The 18,038-nt window shown below is 48.0% G+C and overlaps 1 protein-coding gene across 1 annotated transcript; it reads right to left on the bottom strand.

Moving 5' to 3' along the window:
• Positions 1-5,758: 5,758 nt before the first annotated feature.
• CRLF3 (cytokine receptor like factor 3) lies at positions 5,759-17,823 on the bottom strand. The gene is made up of 8 exons (XM_084273464.1): positions 17,624-17,823; positions 14,914-15,121; positions 13,069-13,156; positions 12,449-12,626; positions 10,862-11,084; positions 10,122-10,254; positions 6,403-6,515; positions 5,759-6,099 (listed from the first exon to the last, which is right to left on the bottom strand). Exons 1-8 carry the CDS (start codon positions 17,744-17,746, stop codon positions 5,846-5,848), a joined length of 1,320 nt encoding a protein of 439 aa, XP_084129590.1. The 5' UTR covers positions 17,747-17,823; the 3' UTR covers positions 5,759-5,845.
• Positions 17,824-18,038: the final 215 nt, after the last annotated feature.

Below are 18,038 nucleotides of genomic sequence, written 5' to 3' on the forward strand. Positions count from 1 at the left end.
ACTTCCTTGTCTTGTGCCTGTTGGGAAGATCTTGGCTTTTCACCTTCCAGACACAGTGAAGTTCCACCCTGGCTTTTTTGAGGTTACCAGCAGTTTGGTTTTCGTGGATAATTCTGATGTATTGATCACCCAGTGTACCATTTTAAACTTGAACATTAGCTCCTTTGTCTTTTTATGACACATTTACACAGCTACACAGAGCATGTGACGTCAGCCCTTGCCGGGGGTCTGCGTCGCAGCGTGCCATGCTAAAGCCGAGTCTCGAGTCAGCGCGTAGGCGTTACGTGATGGACTCCTTGGGAGTTCTGCCTGCTGTTTGCCTGAGGACAGACTGCAAGGCCAGGCCATGGGTTTAGCTTTGGCTTTCGAGATGCCACTCTTGAGGGAAAAATGCACTGTAAAATTGGACCAGAAAATGTGTTGCACTTCTTATGCAAGTATTCTGTGATGTATTGTATTCAATACAGATACTAAGATGCTGACTAAACTATATTTGAGCAGTTTTGCACTGCTGTTAACACATTTTATGCATACGTTTACAGATTTTTTCCAATGGAAAGTGGTTTCACTACTGGTACAGTATCAGCACCGAAGGGTTTATTCCAGCAAGCACTGTGGTTGAGTGACATCACCTCAATTTTTTATTATCCTTAAAATATTGCATTTTTCATATTCTTTATTTATAAAGGAACAATGCTGCTGTAAATACAGGTATTTTTAATTTTTTATTTCATTCCATCACCATGAGATGCAGTTCCCTGGTTGTTTAAGGGGTATATAAGCTTTCTAATGGTGTCTTCAGAAATTTATAAAATGTAAATACTGATTTTGATGGTCCTTAAGATGTGTTTAACTGTGAGACTATTTAACTAATGGTGTGGATGTGATTTGTCATCCAGTATTAAGTTCTTAGTCACTGATCTTGTGTACAAAATAGGAAAGAGGGAAACTGCAGCTTTCATTACAACCTCCTTGAATTTGCCAGCTCTCTTGAGTTTTAGCAAACTCTTAATTACGCCTCTGGATAGTACATCAAGCATTTCTCTCTGGCTTTAATTTGCTAAAGCTGTGCACATATGTAAAAAAATAGATTATTTTAGGGGAGATGTAGTTCTAGAATTATTGCTTATGTCATTTCTTAAGCAGTTATGCTCTTAATGCTTAAAAGAAGGCTAGCATTGTTTGCACAAAAAGTTGGTGATCCCCCCAAAAATAGTAATGAAATTACTTCTGTCCAGTAAACTTTGTATGTCATGTCAATTTATAATAAAAGCTGAAAAAATCCCTTTGTTTTCTATTTATAAATATGCCTTTTCTATATGTACCTTTGATAGATTTTGAAGATCTCATGTACGCTGGTTAAAGACAGTTTGGATGGTACAGTAGATGTAAAACCAAACCCCAAGCAGAAACAACCCAGAAAACCAAACCCCAACCAATTCACCTGTTTAAATGAACCATTGTTTTGACATTAAAATGTTTTGTTTGAAATGGGCTTTTTGTACATCAAGTTCAGTCACAGCAGCTCTGCCCCGCGAGCCGTCCAGGCACTGCATGTGCTCGTGGAGAAGCTGGGATCTGGGACCAACCTTCTCTCCTGCACCTGGAATTTGGGGAGATCCCTTCCTGTGCCCTGATCGTTACAAAGGTAGCAGAGTTTCTGTTGTCTCTTCCTTTTATTTAAGGTGCATCCATAATTGACCTGGGCTTTATTTAGCTAAATGATAGAAGCTGCTGTTCCTGGGGCTTGATACTGGGGGTAACCTGTGAGCTGGGAGATTTCACTTCAAACTGTAATTTGTGTTACTGAAAATGAAGGGCATCCCTCGTGTTGTGTCAGAGAAACCAGACCTGGGTGGATGTCACATGCAAGTGCTTCATGGCTTTTGCTTGGCTTATTTGGAGTGAAGTTGAAATCACTGTCAGTTCAAAACGGAGCTGCAAAGGACAACCCAGGTACTACAATGCCAACCGAGTAAGGGGTGACTGCTCGGCCGAACAGGGGCTGTTGGAAACCTCTTTCCATGTTAAAAATTAATTCAGCTACTGAATTAAAGGCTGAGATAGCCAGAGCCTGTCAGCCTGGCTGCAGCCTGGGTTGGCCTGGTGCTTTTGTCTCCAAAGCTGCCAGGGTTCAATATATTTGTGGCAGATTTCTATGGCATTTTGTATTTGGTGATCGTTACAGGTCTGTGAACCCAAAGTTGGAGCCTAATGTATGACTTAAATATTTAACTCGGTGTATTAACTATATTCAAAAGCATTGGATGACTTAAGTTGTTGCTATGGAGTGTTTGCTGCTTTCAATGTGTCTGTAACACGGCCCTTGGGGTAAAGACTGACTGCCTGGCACAGAACAGTTGCAAGTAATTTTAGGAGCTCGGATCCCTTCAATAGCCACCACAGCCCAACCCAGCCCTTAGATTTCACCTGTGCAGATGCTGGTCCTGCTCTGTGAGGACAATTCTGACAACCTTTTTCAACGTTGTGTTTGTTAATTCCCAGAGCAGTTTGGTGCCATCATCCCGCAGCGCTGCGCAGTGTTCCTGCCTGGCCAGACTTCAGATGCTGCTGAGAGAAGGAGCTTCTGATGCAGGAGGTAGGTGCCTTACAGGACTCTTGGGTTGCTTGGTTTGAGACTGAAGCTGTGCTCCTCGGAGTTCTGCACTGTATTGGTGTGAGAGGTTCTTGATGTGACCGGGGTGTGTGTGAGCGCTGCCCTGTCAGCAGCCTCAGTCGCTGGTTTCACGTGGGTTAAAAGATGGAGAAAATGGAACAGCCACAGGTAAAGCAGAACTAAAGGAATCAAGTGAAGCTGTGTGTCAGTTCAGCAGGGATGTTACTTGGAGGGGGATAAACACCTCTGCTTCTCACTCAGTAGTAGCCAAAAACTGTGTATGGAGACAAACTGGCTGTGGCAGAATATAGAGGAAAGTAGCTCATGGATGCTGTAACCAATGTTTTAAAGCAGGAAAGTTCTTTCTGTGAGAGCTGTCATCTGGGAGCTGCTCTTCAGCTGAAAATGCAAGGAAGGGCTCCAGTGGGAAAACTGGGGAGGAAAAGGGGACTTTGGAGGACAGAAGGTGAAAATAAAGGGAGAAGCTCTTCAGGGGGGGCTGTAGTGCACTGGAAAACATTTTGATCTTGTTAGAAGGCAGCAGCTTTATGCCCCAATAAATAACACACTAGACCCTACACAGTTGAGGGATAAAACTTTATTTAAAAAAATTCAAATTTCACTTGACATCAGTCTGAGGTAAGTGAAGGTTCTAGCTTAAGACAACAACAGTCAGGATTGGAGTTTGTAAGCAGTGAACACTTTGTTGCTCCCAGGGCGAGAGGTGAAAAACTATAAAGTGTCAAGTTTTCTGTCACAACGCTGCTGCTGGAGACCAGAATTGTGACCTTTCAATTCAAGCCTCCTCTGGTTCTTTGTGCATGTTGTTACGTTATTACTCTGGTCTCTTGCCCTGAGACTCTTCACCCCTCCCAGGGTGGAAAGGTGCAGCTCTGAGAGGAGGCTGAACAGTACCTACTTGCAGTTTGGACGGCTTGGCTCATGTGAAGTTAAAAATAAAACCCCAAAACCCACAAACCCCTGAACCACCCCCGCTGGCAGCCTGCCCTTCGACCTGCAGCTGGAGACTGAAGTCACAACAACTCTTCCCTCACCTCTTCCCTCTCCTCCCCTGCTCAGCGCAAGGGGAGCAGGAGCAGCCTCCTGCAGCCCTTCACAGTCCCCAGCTGCATCACGTGTGTGCTCTGAACAAGCCTGACCTCTGGAAGTACCTGAATTCACAGCTTAAGCTTTAGTTTCTAATAGGCAAGTAAATACCCTGCAGACTCAACCGTGACTGCCCCCTCCACATGCAGGGAAATAGGTACCTGACCCATCGGTACCTCAGAACTTCACCATTTCAGTTTCCATATAGGAAGTTATAACTATAGTACCTGACACCTGAAGTGTGTAAGTAAAATTACCAGCACTACTACATGGCACAAGATTTAAGTCAGCTGCTAGCTGAGTGCCAGCCTGCCCCCTGCCAGAGGGCTGGCACTGATCATCTACTGAACCGTCCTGGCTACAGGAAAAGAACAGTATTTTATTTACAAGTACTGGAAGTGCCCTTCACAAGGTGAATCAAAGCAACACTGAAAGTAGAGGATAAGCTAGTAACTTCTCATTCCCTAACAGCGGAAGAGTTAAGCTTGAAAAATGGAGTCCTGCAGGCTTTTTCTTGCTAACACTGGATTTCTTTACCTGCAGGTGTCTGCTCTTCATGTCTTAAGGCAAATTCCAACCCAACTCCACCATGTGCAAGTTCTTTGCATCCATCTGAACCAACCCACAATTTATGTTTTTCCCTGTAAATACTACAAACAGCAACTGCCCTTCTCCAATCCTGACACTCATGTACCCCTGCTACAGCTGCTTGGGGTGACCACGAACTCGATGGCTTCGTATTTGTGTGCTGCCAGAGCGAGTATGGAGAATATTCATCCAATGTAAACAAACTAAGCTTTTTATGCCATCACAGAGGGGTGATGTAGCATGCTGACACTAAAGAGAAAAGGGCAGAATGATTGTCTAGGTTTTATAAAAATAGTGGTACTCGAACCTGCTAAAATGTATTTAATTTTGAGGTAAGAAGGTCGCTTTTCAGGCCAGTAGTATTGCAACCTTTTGACAAGGACTGGGCTCCTTCTGTATTTTAGTTGCTCCTCAGGGGAAACACCAGTAACTACATTAACTTCTGAATTTGTTATTTCCATTCATAATATCTTCTCCCATATGACTACATTGAGGAGAGAGAAAAATTACCTCTCTCTGTGCTCCATTCTGTCTCCCTCCTCTGCTGAGGGGGATCCCCAGCAGCAGTTCCAGCTTCCTTGGGAAGTCCCAGCCCAGTCTGGCCCCAGGGCCTGGACTGCACACTGTGCTCCGAGGCAGCTGCCTGGGATGTCCAGGATCAGTCCCTGTCCCTTTGGACACAAGACATGGGCTCAGGGGGGAGTCGCAGCGTGCCTAAGTGCTGCATCACACAGGCTACAAGGGAAGTCCTAACTGGGGGAGACATTCAGCAGATAAGAGTAAGAGTCCAATGCCAGGCATGGGCTGAGTCTGAGAAGCAGCCACACGACGTCGATGTCAGCATCGCAGTGCAGCTACTCTAGAGAATATATTCCAAGTGGCAATACACAGAACAGCTCAAGAAATACCTGGAAATAAGGCATGTGGATAGAGATGCGGCATTAACAGGCCACCTCCATCTCTGAACAGAGTTATGGCTCAGACATCCTTGCTCAGAGGAATAGACAGTACCGTGCGTGGGAGGAATGGCTGCTGCAGACCCCGTGTCCATCCACAGCGTTAAGGCAGTGTTGTGTACAGGCAGCATAGCAGGACAGCTCCTACTCCTTTGCTCTGAGTGGTATAAATAAAGCTTTGGTCCGTTACCACTCCTCCAGCCCTGGAACCAGCTACAGGCTTATTTCACAGAACAGCAGCATAAAGCAAAGGAAGTTCTATGTAACAGGCGTACCCTGAGACTAGAGTACAATGAAATACTGACAAAAATCAAGTCTGGAGGAAAAAAGGGAAGGGTACTATGGACTGCTTAAATTAATTTGCCTACATAAATGCCTGTTTCCAATTTTTTCCAGAGTAACCAATCCAATATTTCACAATTGCTTATTTTTTAAATGAATCCAGTAGGAAGTACAACACAGCAGAGTTCAAGTAGTACAAAAAGGGGCTTTGTGAACAGATTGATGTCAAAACAGCTGGAAAACCAGGTTTTAACATTACACTTTCTAGCAAGAACAGAAATCCCTTCACTCGATGCTAAAAAACCAACACTTTCCAGCCTGGGTATGAAAACGAACATCCAAAGTACAGAGAGACACAGCACTGGTCAAGTACCCAGTCAAAGACCACTTCCCTGTTGTTAGAGCTGATGGTTACTCTGAGCTTGAAGTTTCCTCCCTCGTTGCTGGAAGGCCCCAGCTGCACCACTTCCATGTCGAACGTCACAGTCGATCCCGAAGTGACAGCAGGCAGCTGGTTCGTCATTTCTTTCCCATTGACAAACACCGCCCCTGAAACAGCCAGGATGCCCAACGTTACCCTCGTGTCCTGTGCACAGCAGCACCCAACGCTGCGTCTCCCTGGCTTCCTTCAGACAAAGAGACATGAAAAGCAACCCTGCCACATCCCTTTCTGTCACACCAGGTTACCACAACTGTGAGCAGGAACAGGAGACCCAGGATCTCACAGGATACATACTGTTTATGTAAAAGGTGGATGAAGCTGCTCATAGGTGATCCAGGGATCCAAAGAGCCAGAAGCTGGCAGCCTGAGGGGTGGAAATCATGTTGTTTAGTGACATGATTGTGACTCACCGTTCGTGCTGATGCACACAGCTTTGTCCCTCTGCAGGGAGTCGTAGCCGTTCTGCTGCTCCACACACACACCCAGGCTGTCTCGTCTGTCCGGCTGTCCCACGGTTTCAATTCTACCAAGCAAAAAGTCAAGTCAAGGCCTGAAGCTTTAAATCAAAACATACAGTGAAATCCAGACGGCAATACCAGACCTCTGTGCCGTGCTCCAGGGCTTTCAACACATCATCCAACCTCTGGGGAGATCCCAGTGAAGGGCCCTAAATCCACCCAGCTTTCCCAACAACTCTGCTCAGCAGAGCTCTGGCTTAATCCGTACAAAGCTCATCTGCTTCCTGCAGACTTTCCTTGTTATTTAATAAAACTCTCCCCTGTCACAAGATACGAGTCTTTTCAAAGGGTTTCCAATTGCCTGAAACAACCATTCTGCACACACTGCTCTCCTGTAGCCCAGATTACCACTCCACGTGTTATGGGACGACAGCAAGTATTTAACAAGCACAACTGAAACAGGGGGCTTGAGCCCTGCAATATCCTGCCATAGAGGGGTGGGACATGGATGTGTTGGGTTGTTTTAATAACCTGGCTTGGTGCAAATGGGTATTAAACCAGCGATGCCTAGAAGGGCATCTCAAAGCTCAGCTGTATTTAGGATTTTGGTCCTCGGAAAGAATCTCTGAAGAAAAAGCAAACAAGTTGCGCAAATGACCAGGACCAGGGACAAGTTGCCTTTGGGCCACAGCAGCTTAGCAAGGCTGCAGGGCTCATATCCTGAAGGGATTTGAGTCTCACTCTTGTAGGGCCATGTCTCAAAGGTGTGAAATCACTTTACAGAGCCCCAGTGACTCAGGAATCTCAGTCTGTCTTTTCCGACAAGTAAACCAGCAGTTATTTTCATCACAGCTTGAGATACAGAGCAGCACTGATGTGTGGCTGCTGCCAGCCAACAGGAAAAATAAGGGTTTAAGAACTGGAAATTGAACTGGACAGTAGATTGGTACCCAATGGGTTAACTCTTTCAGGACAAACAGGGAAGATAAAATTAGAACCATGTTTTACTTTTGCACTCCATTAGGCTTCCCAGTCCCCTGGGACTGTCACTAAGATAGCAAAGCCTTGTAGTGTAAAGCAAAGCAAAAACCCAAAAATATTTAAATATCCAAGAAGCTTTTCGCTTGGAAGCAGTCCACAGTGTTTCCAAAACAACTTCAAATGAGATTTTAAATTCATTTTGGTACTCTACTCTAGACTTTAAACTCTGAGTAACTGGTGGAGCTTTATAGACAGCTATTTATTTGTAAGCTCAAGAGGAAAAGCCTTTTGCCTAGGTAACATTATATGCATTCCATCCCTAGTTCAGGCAGCCTTTCATGAGCTTTGCCTTGGAAATGGGTGGTTGTACAGTCACAAGAATAACCAAACACCCCCAACTATAAACCCATTAAAAAGCAGGAGTTCTATCACATCAATACCTTACTTGCTCTTTTATACAGACCCTTCTTTGCAGAGCACTCTGGAGGTAACCTGGGCCAGCAGCAGGAAGAAAATAAAACCTCAAGCAAGAACAGGACAGTGAATACACTGAGGAAGGAGCGATGGCACACCCAGAGCTGGAGCATTTACACAGGAGTCAGCCAGGAGCCGCAGAGCGTTTGGGTTCAGCACAGTCAGTGCCCACGCTGACACCACACTGTGCACATCACACCCAGCTCTCCAGCATCAGGGCTGCCCCCTGGCACCGAGGCCCTCCCTCAGGGAGAGCAGAAGTGGGGAAGAGGCAAACCTTCTATACCCCATAAAGGGGAAACACAACTCTAGGGCCCAGGACAGTGGCCAGCCTGTAACTCTGCAGTACCTTTCCTCCTCTCGTGCACAGGGGAGAGGGCTGGGATCTGGTGTAGATCCCTGCTCCTTTTCTTGCTAGGTTTTGAATTTTCAGCAGCTGATAGCCTGAAAGAGCTGTAGCAAGACAAAGAGCATGGCTGTGCAGTCTTATAAGCTTTGCTTTACTGGGCTGACTTTTCCTGCCACATTAATAAAGTGATTCTCCTTATTCTCCAGCCTGTGATCCCTGGAGCTTAAAATTCTCAGAAGCCCACAGGATACATGGTAGGAACAAGGCTCAGTGGGACACAGTTCAAATCCCTTCTCACCACTTCCAGTGCTGCAGAGCAGCATTCTTGCATCTCTCACTGTGGCACAGACACTGAACCAGTTCAACCACCAGCAGTTTCCATTTGTCTCAGCACAGAGAAGTAGCTCTGTGGGCGATGACATGCCCTTCCTTTGAGTTAGCTGTCAGCGGAGCTGTGGGGGGTTCTGACCAAGTCAGTAATCTGCACAGGTCATCTGCTGCACCACCCCAAATCACCAGCCTGGCTGTGGCTCCCCACTGCAAGCAGGAGCTTTAGACAGCTGCAGAGCAGGTCCCTGTGCAGGGACAGTCCCTTTCCCAAGGGCAGCTCCCTGAAGGCTGCTGAAAAACAAACATGAAGAGTCATGACTTAAAGCAATCCTACAGCTCGCCCAAACGCCTCACCTCTGAGGACAGCTAAAGCCTCCACCTTTAGAAAGCAGACACAAAGCACTGCACTGAGCATGGCTTCACTTTTGGCTGCTGAGTGTCCCCTGTCCTGAACGAACACAAAGCTGCTTCACACACATCTGTAACGTGAACCTCACTTATTTGTTTTGCTCAGCAAGCTGCTTATCCCCCTGGGAATATACTTCTGTTTCAACAGATGGAGAAAGCCAAGCACCAAGCACTCCATTTCCCTGCTCACTCACTTTCAAAAAGGAAGCTACTACTGGACCTTGGAAGAGGGACACAACTGCTTTCTGAGGTCCAGTCTGAAGACTGATCTCGTTACAGTTCTTGTGGACGTGTGCTCTTTGGGCTGTGCCATCCTGAAATGATCTCCTCTTGGAGAGGAGTCCAAATTACCAGAAAGGAAAGCAAAATATTTTCATGTGTTACCAATAAAAAAAGATAAAAGGCATTGGTCTGAAAGAGAACCAAGGGAAACCTCAAGGATCTGCCTTTAATTTCACAGGCATTTCTGAGCCAAAAGATGTTAAATCTAGCAACAGATTTTAAATGAAAGCTTTAGATCTTTTTATCCTGCCTCACACAGGGCAACTGAACACATCCTCATACCACAACGATCCCAAGTTCAGATAATTTGTTATCAGGAAGGGAGAAATAAAATTAAGTTACATAAATATCATGAACAACCCCCTTTAAGTGCCTTTGGGGGTTGCCTACTGTACAAATAGTTTTATTTAACCAAGGAAAGATGAATTAAAGCTTCAGAGTCTCTGAGGTCTCTAATTACAACTGACACAGGCACAAGGAAGTTCCTCATACCCCACTGAACAGCATCACCTCAGGGACAGGGGTAAAGGCAGCAAAGCTGCTGTGGTTTTTAACTGCACTGCGTGTCAAGTGAAAAGCTCGAGTTTCACAAGGTCTTTCTCAGCTCAAGAGCTCCTAGTGCCAGTTTCACACAGCAGTCTCGTCAGCACTAATTACCTCAGGCGTTACAGACATCAGTGCCAGGCTGCCACCCTTACCTGTCCCCCCCAAACACCCCAAGACATCAAAGCACGTGCTCAATCTGGCAGGAAAGCCCCACCGACCCGTGGTTAAACGTACCAGACCAGGGAAGGAAGCTTGGTTCACAGGAGATGCACAGGGCACCAGCTGCCCAGAAAGTACTTGCCTGAACGTTAAGGTCTGCCCACAGAAATACGTGGGAGCTTTGGAGTAGAGGACACCAGATGACTGAGAATCATTTCGAAGCGCGATGTTTCTTCGGCTGCTCAAGCTGTAACCCTCCAAACCAGGTGTCCATTCTTAAAAAGGAAGAGAAAAAAACAAACACAACTAGAAGGGCTGCTGTGCAGAATGAAATTGGTCACAATGTACACTCACATTACCTCACAGGAAGCTTAGGCTGCCTTAAGAACAGGGGCTGGTGTTGCTGCCTTCCAACAGAGATTTCTTTTCAAACCATTTGCAATTACAGAACACATTTCCCATCTCAAAGGGTTCAACAGAATTTCACTCTCTGCTGCAAAGCCATATTGTAGGCAAAGGAAAACCCTCACGACCCACTGCCCTTACAAATTTGCAAGTGAAGAGGAAATGTAGGGGTTTTTTTCTCTAGCGTAAGAGCTTGTTATGTGACTGTGTCATCAAAACATGCTTAGGTAGGAATGAGGGACAAGGGAAAAAATGCTTCACTTCTGGTTAATGGATGCTCCATAGTGCCAAGAAGTGAGCTACCTGCTGCAGAGGCAAAGAACAAGCTGTAGGATGGAAGGACAGCTCCTCCTACACTACACACATACACGCCACTGCCATGCAAAGAGCAGCTGAAGTCATTCAGCTCTAGACCTTCAGGAGTGCTGCTCTGTTGACAGGGGCTTGAGGTGGAGATGAAGAGGCACAAAGCAGTACCGTGGGGAACCAGCGTGGTGCGGCCCATCTGAGGAACACTCCAGGGACTCCACTCCTGCCGCCCATCTCCCCGGGCACACACTCTGAACTGGTAATCCACGTTAGGATCAATATGCAGCACTATGAACTCCGTCTCCGAGCCGACGTACACGTCTTCGAAGTGACTGGCAGTACTCTTGCGATACTGCAGCCTGTAATCCTGTGGTACGAAATCATCATCCACCTAGGGAGAGATTTGTTACATTAATAAAGGACCCCTCTTTTTCTCCTTTAGCCTCTGCAGCAGCACATGGGAGGGCAGTACTGCAGGCTGTCAGCAGAGTCATGAGGCATTAAAAAGCCTGAAGCCCATCTTACAGAAAATAACATCAGTGCCTGAACCAACTCATACAAAATACACTCTAAGAATGATTAGCTCACTCTTTAAAAGTATCTGTAGGAGAAGAAACATTTAACAGGTTTTTCAATCTTGCAGATATAAACAAGATCCTCCAGCCAAAAGCTGAAGGCAAATTTGCAGAAGAAATTCAGCAGCATTTTTTAATGGCAAGGGAAACTCACTGTTATCCTTCATCACCCCTTCCAGGGAATAATTTCCAATTCCTTCATCTGCCCAACTAAGAAGATATTTCCCCCTGCCCATCCCCACGGAAAAAAATGCTTCACTGACCCCCAATCATGATCGAATTCAGGGAACTCCTCTATACCACAGAGAACCAGACCACATCTGACAACAGCACCTCGGGTTTTATAACCTGAGTCCACGCCCTTCACAAGGTGAGGGTGGCTGAGCAACACCTGCTAAAGCTTGTTGAGTGCTGCCAAGGAGCAGAGAGCTGTCCAACAACTAAACCCCATCAGAGCACATCAGCCATGCACTCAGAACAGTTCCTGTGGACTGAAGTGAAAGGCTACTTGACAAGATAATGCCAGTATTGAATTATTTGCTCCTCCCGCCCACTGCGTCTCCCGAAGAACACGAAGATGTTTAGGGGCCAAAGCATCACCCCAGCACAGAGTCTCACTGAGCACGTTTGGCAGTTGTGCCACACAAACCAACCCACCAACCACTGGGTTTCAGCACACAAATGGTTATGTGCAAACCCCATCAGGAACACAGGCACTGGGATTTCCTGGTCCTGTCTGTACCGCAGCAGCACAGATAGCAGAGAGTAATCTGTTTGTTTAGTGGGAAGAGTACCTGCAGAAGGCGTTTCCTGCCTGTCCAGTACCTGACTCTTGCCTAAGCACAGGAAGCCAGGATAGCAGTGTTTTCAGCTGCCCCTCCTGACTTTTCCACACCCAAGGAAGGAGTCTGAGAGGCGCTTTAGCCTGTTGGCCCTTTCTACCTGCAGATGGGACCAGGCAGAGTCCAACACACGAGGGTCACTGCCAGCACCAGCCACAACATGACCTTGCCTTTCAATGAGGCTATTACCATCAAAACCTCTTCTGAAGTCTCCAGTTACACACTGAAGTGAACTGTTCCTTTGAAGGCAGAAGAGAATCCAGAAAAGTGGGGTTTTTTTCAGTTTATTTCAACAAATCTGAAGTCAGAATGATTTTCACCCAGGATATCTTACCTACCTTACACCATCGGACCAAAATGCCCCCAGGCTTCTCAACAAACTCCTCCAGCTGTACAGGTGGGCGAGATGCCACAGTTCCATGTCTGAATATTTGATTTTTCAGTATAGTAAGAAGGCAGTCATCCAACTGGGCAGATAAACAAGGCACGTCAACCAAGGAGGGCACTTCTGGTAAGCTGAGAAAGGAAAGTTTGCTGTAATGAAAGGGGACAGCTTCTACAAATTCATATTTTGTCCATACACTTGAATCCGTGCAGATTTGCAAAGAGAGAACAGCTGCAGAAATTGGCATGTGCATTTCAAACTTAAAAGGCTCCGAAAACACAGTGTTTCAGCCCAAACCAGACTGTTTCTCAGTAAATATTCTGAAATACAGGCTGTTCCACAAGGAGCGGTTTCATCGTTCACAAATAAACAGCCTATATTTCTACAGAACATATGGAGGTTGAAAACGACTCTGTTCTGTGGCTGCCAGCCCCAGTGAAAGGCGATGAAATGAACAGGACAGGAGCACCTCACATTAATCTTTTAAGGCAATGGAGCAGAAAGCTTTTGTTCCAAAGGAGAGAAGGTCCCTGTGCTGCTGCCTCGGATCACCTCAGCGTGTCAGTATCTTACCTATCTAGCTGAATATGTAAAGCTTTTTTTGTAAAGCTGCAAAGTTTGTCATTCTGTTGTCCCACATCTCCATGGACTGCACTCTCTCCTGGAATCAAATGGGAAAAATATTCCTAATGAGAAAACGTCCAAGAAAGGCATTCTTTGCTTCAAAGAGAACCAGTTCTGACATGAGCAACCAATTAAATGTGAAGCATTCTCAGCACTTTTGCTAGACTCTTAGCTAGGAAATACAATTATAGGTAACAAAGTAAAGCCTATCTAGCAACCTTCGAAGCCCTCAAAGTTTCCCGTAGACACACCCGTAACAGATGTAATAATTTGCCCCAGGTCTCTGGCAGTAGCTGTACTGGGGTCAGACGCCAGGGATCAGGATTATTAATCCCTCCCTCCACCTGCTTTAAGGAAGATAAAAGCAAAGCACCTTCACTGAGGAGCTTGAAAGCAAGAAGTAAACTTCAAGTACTTTTCTGCTTACTATAATCGAAATGGTAACCACTGTCCCAGCAAAGGAAACCACCATGCATGAAAACGTGGAGATATCTAGAAATCTTGTCATAAGCTTTCCATATAAAGCAGTGCCCCACACTTCAGCTTAGCCATGTGCGCTCCCCTCTCCTATCTGATGGCTTTATGGTAATTCACAACACAAGCAAGACAAGCCCCTTTCCAAATGGAGGATTAGGAACGTTACCAATCTCTACAGAAAAGCACACGTCATGACTGGCAGCAAGAGGTTTAATAACCACAGAGCCTTAACTCCTTTCTGACTCAGATGCAACGTCTGCTCATTTGACAACATGGCTCAGCGATGCTTCTCCTGTGACAGGGGGAACGGTGAGCCCCAGGATAGGAACAGGCAGCCTGTCAGGTTAGAAACTGGCATAAAACACAGGCAACCTTGGCCACCACCCTGCGACTCAGCAACTTGGGACTCAGGAAAAGCCCAAGGTGACTGCCAGCCACCCAAACACAAAGCACCCCAGCAGATGCTGACACTGCTCCTGTGAAGGGGAGGCAGGGGGTGCTGGCACAGCACAGCCTGTCAGCGCAGGGCTGGCGCCTGAGGAGAGAGGGCACGTTTCCGACCCGTGGGAGGCTGTTCAAGCACTCCAGTCCACAAAACTGAGATCATGGTGAAAGAAAGTTAAAGTTGAGACATGAGAACAATGCAAGGAAACTGCCAACATACTCATGGCTCAGACATGCTCCCAGCAGTTTCTCCAGTGTGGGGAAAACAGTCGCGAGTGACATTCCTTTCAGGCTAGGTATTTATCATCAGTAGGTACAGACTGGCCCTTTCAATATCATTCCACGTGTCTATTTTTGTCTGCCTCATCCTCAGACATTCTGGAGAAATTCTTTCCCACACAGTAGCCATTCCACTCCTCATGTTCCCCATCAACAGTGCACATAATCACACTTAACAGGAGAGATAATCTGTTTACTTCAGCTGCTATTCCATTAAGGCACAAATAAGTCTTCAACCCACAGAGAAATTTTGTTATTATGGTACCCAAGATGTATTTTATTTCAAAATAGTCTGATATAATCCTCTTTCTAGTGCAGAGGGGCTCAGGATGTCCCTGCAGTGAGACATTTCCCAGGTAAATACTACCTGCCCCTAAGGAGAAGCTACACTGGCACATGCCAACTGTTGGACTGGAGTGAAATATTAAAATACACATTTTTAGGACAGAATACTGATCAGCTCTTCACTACATCCAGCCAGCTTTAAGCTTGTCTTAACACTTGGCTTGAGAGAAGTCCAAAATCAGCCAAAAATGTTGATCATAACAGGAACTGGAAGGCAGAGCTAAGACTTAGTATCAGGTCCTGCCTTACCTTCTCGGAGCAGATCATTGGCCGTACTGACTCCATGCTCTATTAGCTTCTGGCATTCATCCAGGGGTTTGATGCTTTCTTGTTCTATAGCATCCACTTCCTGCAGCAGTGACAGCAGCCGCTCATCCAACAGCTTCTTTAGGGTCCCTTTCAAATCATTAAAATGTTGCTCAAGTACATCTCTGGTCAATGTGGCACTTTCTCTGATCTACGGTTAGGTAACAGGGAAGAGGGATTCAGGATAAAGGCAAAGGCCACACACATCTTTTATTTTTCTGAACCACTTTATGTGCATCTGCTGGAGGAAAGGTACCTTGAAGTCAGCTTGAAAAACAGGGCTGCTGGCAGGTAACTAACCAGCACAGTTGGTTTGAGTACATGTACAGCAGGGAAAGAGGCAGAAAACTAGGCTGGACAAGGTGAAGAGAACACTAACTAAACAAGTACCAATTGGGTCACACATCCTATCATGAAAGAAATTTTTCTTGTCAGAAAAGCTTGAATGCTCTCAGGTCTTCTTCCCACCACCCCCAAAATTGCTGCAATCCTGTCAAAAACCCAATCTGCCCTCACACAGAGGTACTCCTCACTGGAAAGGAAAAGACATCAGGCTTGTAGAAGACCACCTAGAAGCACTTTTCCAGGCCCTATCACTTCACTGGATTTTAAAAACTGTCATAAAGCCACTTTCTTTTAATTGGTTTTCCAAATTGCCTCCTTTGATTTGTCTGTGCTCCAGCGTTACAGGGCCGGGCCAACAGCAGCTCCCTTTCGATTCTGGAAGAACCAGACCACAGAAGGTTCTACAAGTGCTTATTAAAGTGTTTGCAAACTTGCTGAATCTGACTTTTAGAAAAGAACACACATTTGAACACTCCCGAGCTAGAATGCAGGAGCCAGGAGCAAACTCCTCCCTGTGAAGGGCCTTTCTAAGCCGCACACACAGCAGGCGTACGGCCTTCCACACAACTTCTGTATCTTCAGCAGTACAGCCAGCCAGCACAGGAAGTGCTCTGCTTAGGTAAAACAAATTTCCTCTTTAAGTAACATTCATGCACGCCTGCAGCTGCCCCACAGCTCGGTTTCCCTTCTCTTGTTAGTTCAGTGCTTGAGGAAAAGAAGGAAGTATTGAAGGGGCGGGGGAAGACAGCACAGTCCCTCTGAGCCCGCTACCTCCGTGACACGCAGGCACAATCCAGCCAGCCCGCCCCAGGACAGGTACTACTACAGCTACGCAGAAGAGGAACTGCAACTCCCTGAGCACACAGAGCTGCATCAGGCTCGCTGAAAACCACGTCCCGGTGGTTCAACAGAAAAAGATCCAACGGAAGTGATCTCAAGTGCTTTTCCTATCACATCGGCCCACCAGTCCCCAACTAACACAGCTTCCGCGCTCTGGACCCCAGCCTGAGCTGTTCAGCTCTTCAGGGAATTCCTGGATGCACACTGCACGACTGACTCTGGGGACAAAATAGTGTGTGGTCCTGAAGATGGAAAAAGAGAAAGCAGAAACATGCAGGCGAGGAAAGAAAGGTAAGCTACCCAAGCCCAGGCAACGCTCTGAGAGGACGAGGCTTGGATTAAAGGCAGTCACAAGCAATTAATTTTCTTAAATAGCTTGTGGTTTTTAAGATGACTAACGTCAAGCACAGCAATTGCCCATGCTCACTCGGTGGCAGGACACCACCCTTGCAGATTTACAGCGGTTTTCTACGCTAATGGAATCTGCTTCAGACACCAGCAGGTCACCACAGAAACATCTTTGGAGTTTCATATGTTTTTATTTATTTGAGAGTTGAATCAAAGATGGTAAGACATCGGTTCTAGTCTGCAAAACCCAGAGCCCTCAGAGGATGCCCTAGCAGGGCAGCCAGTCCTTCACTGGCTCTCTGCAATCCCTGCCCACATCTGCAAATCTTATCGTGCATCTTCAGCGCACAGTGGGTGGGTTACTGGTCCCGGTGACAGCTCTCCAGTGCACAGCTGCAGAAAAACCAGCTAACCTGGAATGTTGGCAACACTTATACGTGACTCACAGAGCCTGGTGCATGGGCTCAGCCAGCAGAGCTCAGAACAGCATCCTGCCCAGCAACGTGCCTGGCAGGCTGGGAGCTTTCAGGAGTGAGAGGAAGACGACAGGCACGACAATCCCCATGAAACAAGGCTGAGCATCCCAAACGCTTCAGAAAACGCAGCTCCCTGAACCGTCCTCGTTCTGGCGTAGGAACCCCTCGTCAACCCATAAAGTCCGGACCCTGCTCACCAGCAGACTCCGACTCGCACCCTTCCCGCATCCAACCGCTCCCAAGGGCTCGGCCTCGGGCGCCTCCGCCCGCAACTCGGCTCTTTCCCCGCGGCGGGAACTCGGCCAGCGGGGTGACCGCAGCCCTCACCCCGTCCCGCGGGGCTCCCTCGCCATCCCCCCGCGCTGCCCGTCCCCGCCAGAGCTCGGGCAGGTCGCTCCGCGCACAGAGAAACACGGCTCCGGGCGAGGCCCGGCACAGGCGCTGCCGCTGCCCCGGACCCGCAACTGCCGCCCGCGGCCGGGAGAGGGGCGCACCCTCGGCACCCCGCGGGAGGGAGGTGCGGGCGCACCGCGGGGCCCCGGGCAGGCGGGGCCGCCTCCCAGCTGCTCATCCTCTCCCAGGCTCGGCGGTGAGCGCCTCCGGGCAGCCCCGCTGCCAGCCCTCGCCCCGTCCCGCTTCCCCACCTGCTTCCGAGCCTGCTGCAGCCCCCGCAGCCGCTGCTCCAGCTCTCGCCGGTAGCTCTGCGCCGCCTCTATGCTCTCCCGAGCCTCCTGCAACAGGAGCCGCGTCTCGGCCTCGGCCTCCATGGACAGCCGCAGCGGCAAGGCAGCCGGCGGGACGGGGGCGACGGCGAGCAAGCGAGCCTCGCCCCCGGAAAGGCCCCACATCCGGGCGCCATGTCCTGCGGGGCGGAGCGGGAAGTGCAGCGGGGGGGGGGGGGGGCGGCCCGGCGGGGGGCGGCCCCAGGGCGGGGACACGGAGCGCGGCGGGTGGTGGGCGCGGCGGGCCGGGCCCCTACCGCCAGAGAGCCCCGAGACACAGCGCGCTGTGAGGGACGGCTGGTCCCGTCAAGTTTGACCCCTCTCGCGCCCTGTATAA

This window comes from Gallinula chloropus, assembly GCF_964237585.1.
Source record: "Gallinula chloropus genome assembly, chromosome: 20".
In the NCBI taxonomy this organism is placed as follows: Eukaryota; Metazoa; Chordata; class Aves; order Gruiformes; family Rallidae; genus Gallinula; species Gallinula chloropus.

Bases quoted from the DNA above. Each gene is read 5' to 3' on its own strand.
- CRLF3 (XM_084273464.1), bottom strand. From the start codon at position 17,746: ATGGAGGCCGAGGCCGAGACGCGGCTCCTGTTGCAGGAGGCTCGGGAG. The intron at 11,085-12,448 runs GTAGGTAAGATA...ATCTCTCCCTAG, and splicing joins TTTTGGTCCGATGGTGTAAG to GTGGATGATGATTTCGTACC. The intron at 10,255-10,861 runs GTACTGCTTTGT...TTCCTTTTTAAG, and splicing joins CACCACGCTGGTTCCCCACG to AATGGACACCTGGTTTGGAG.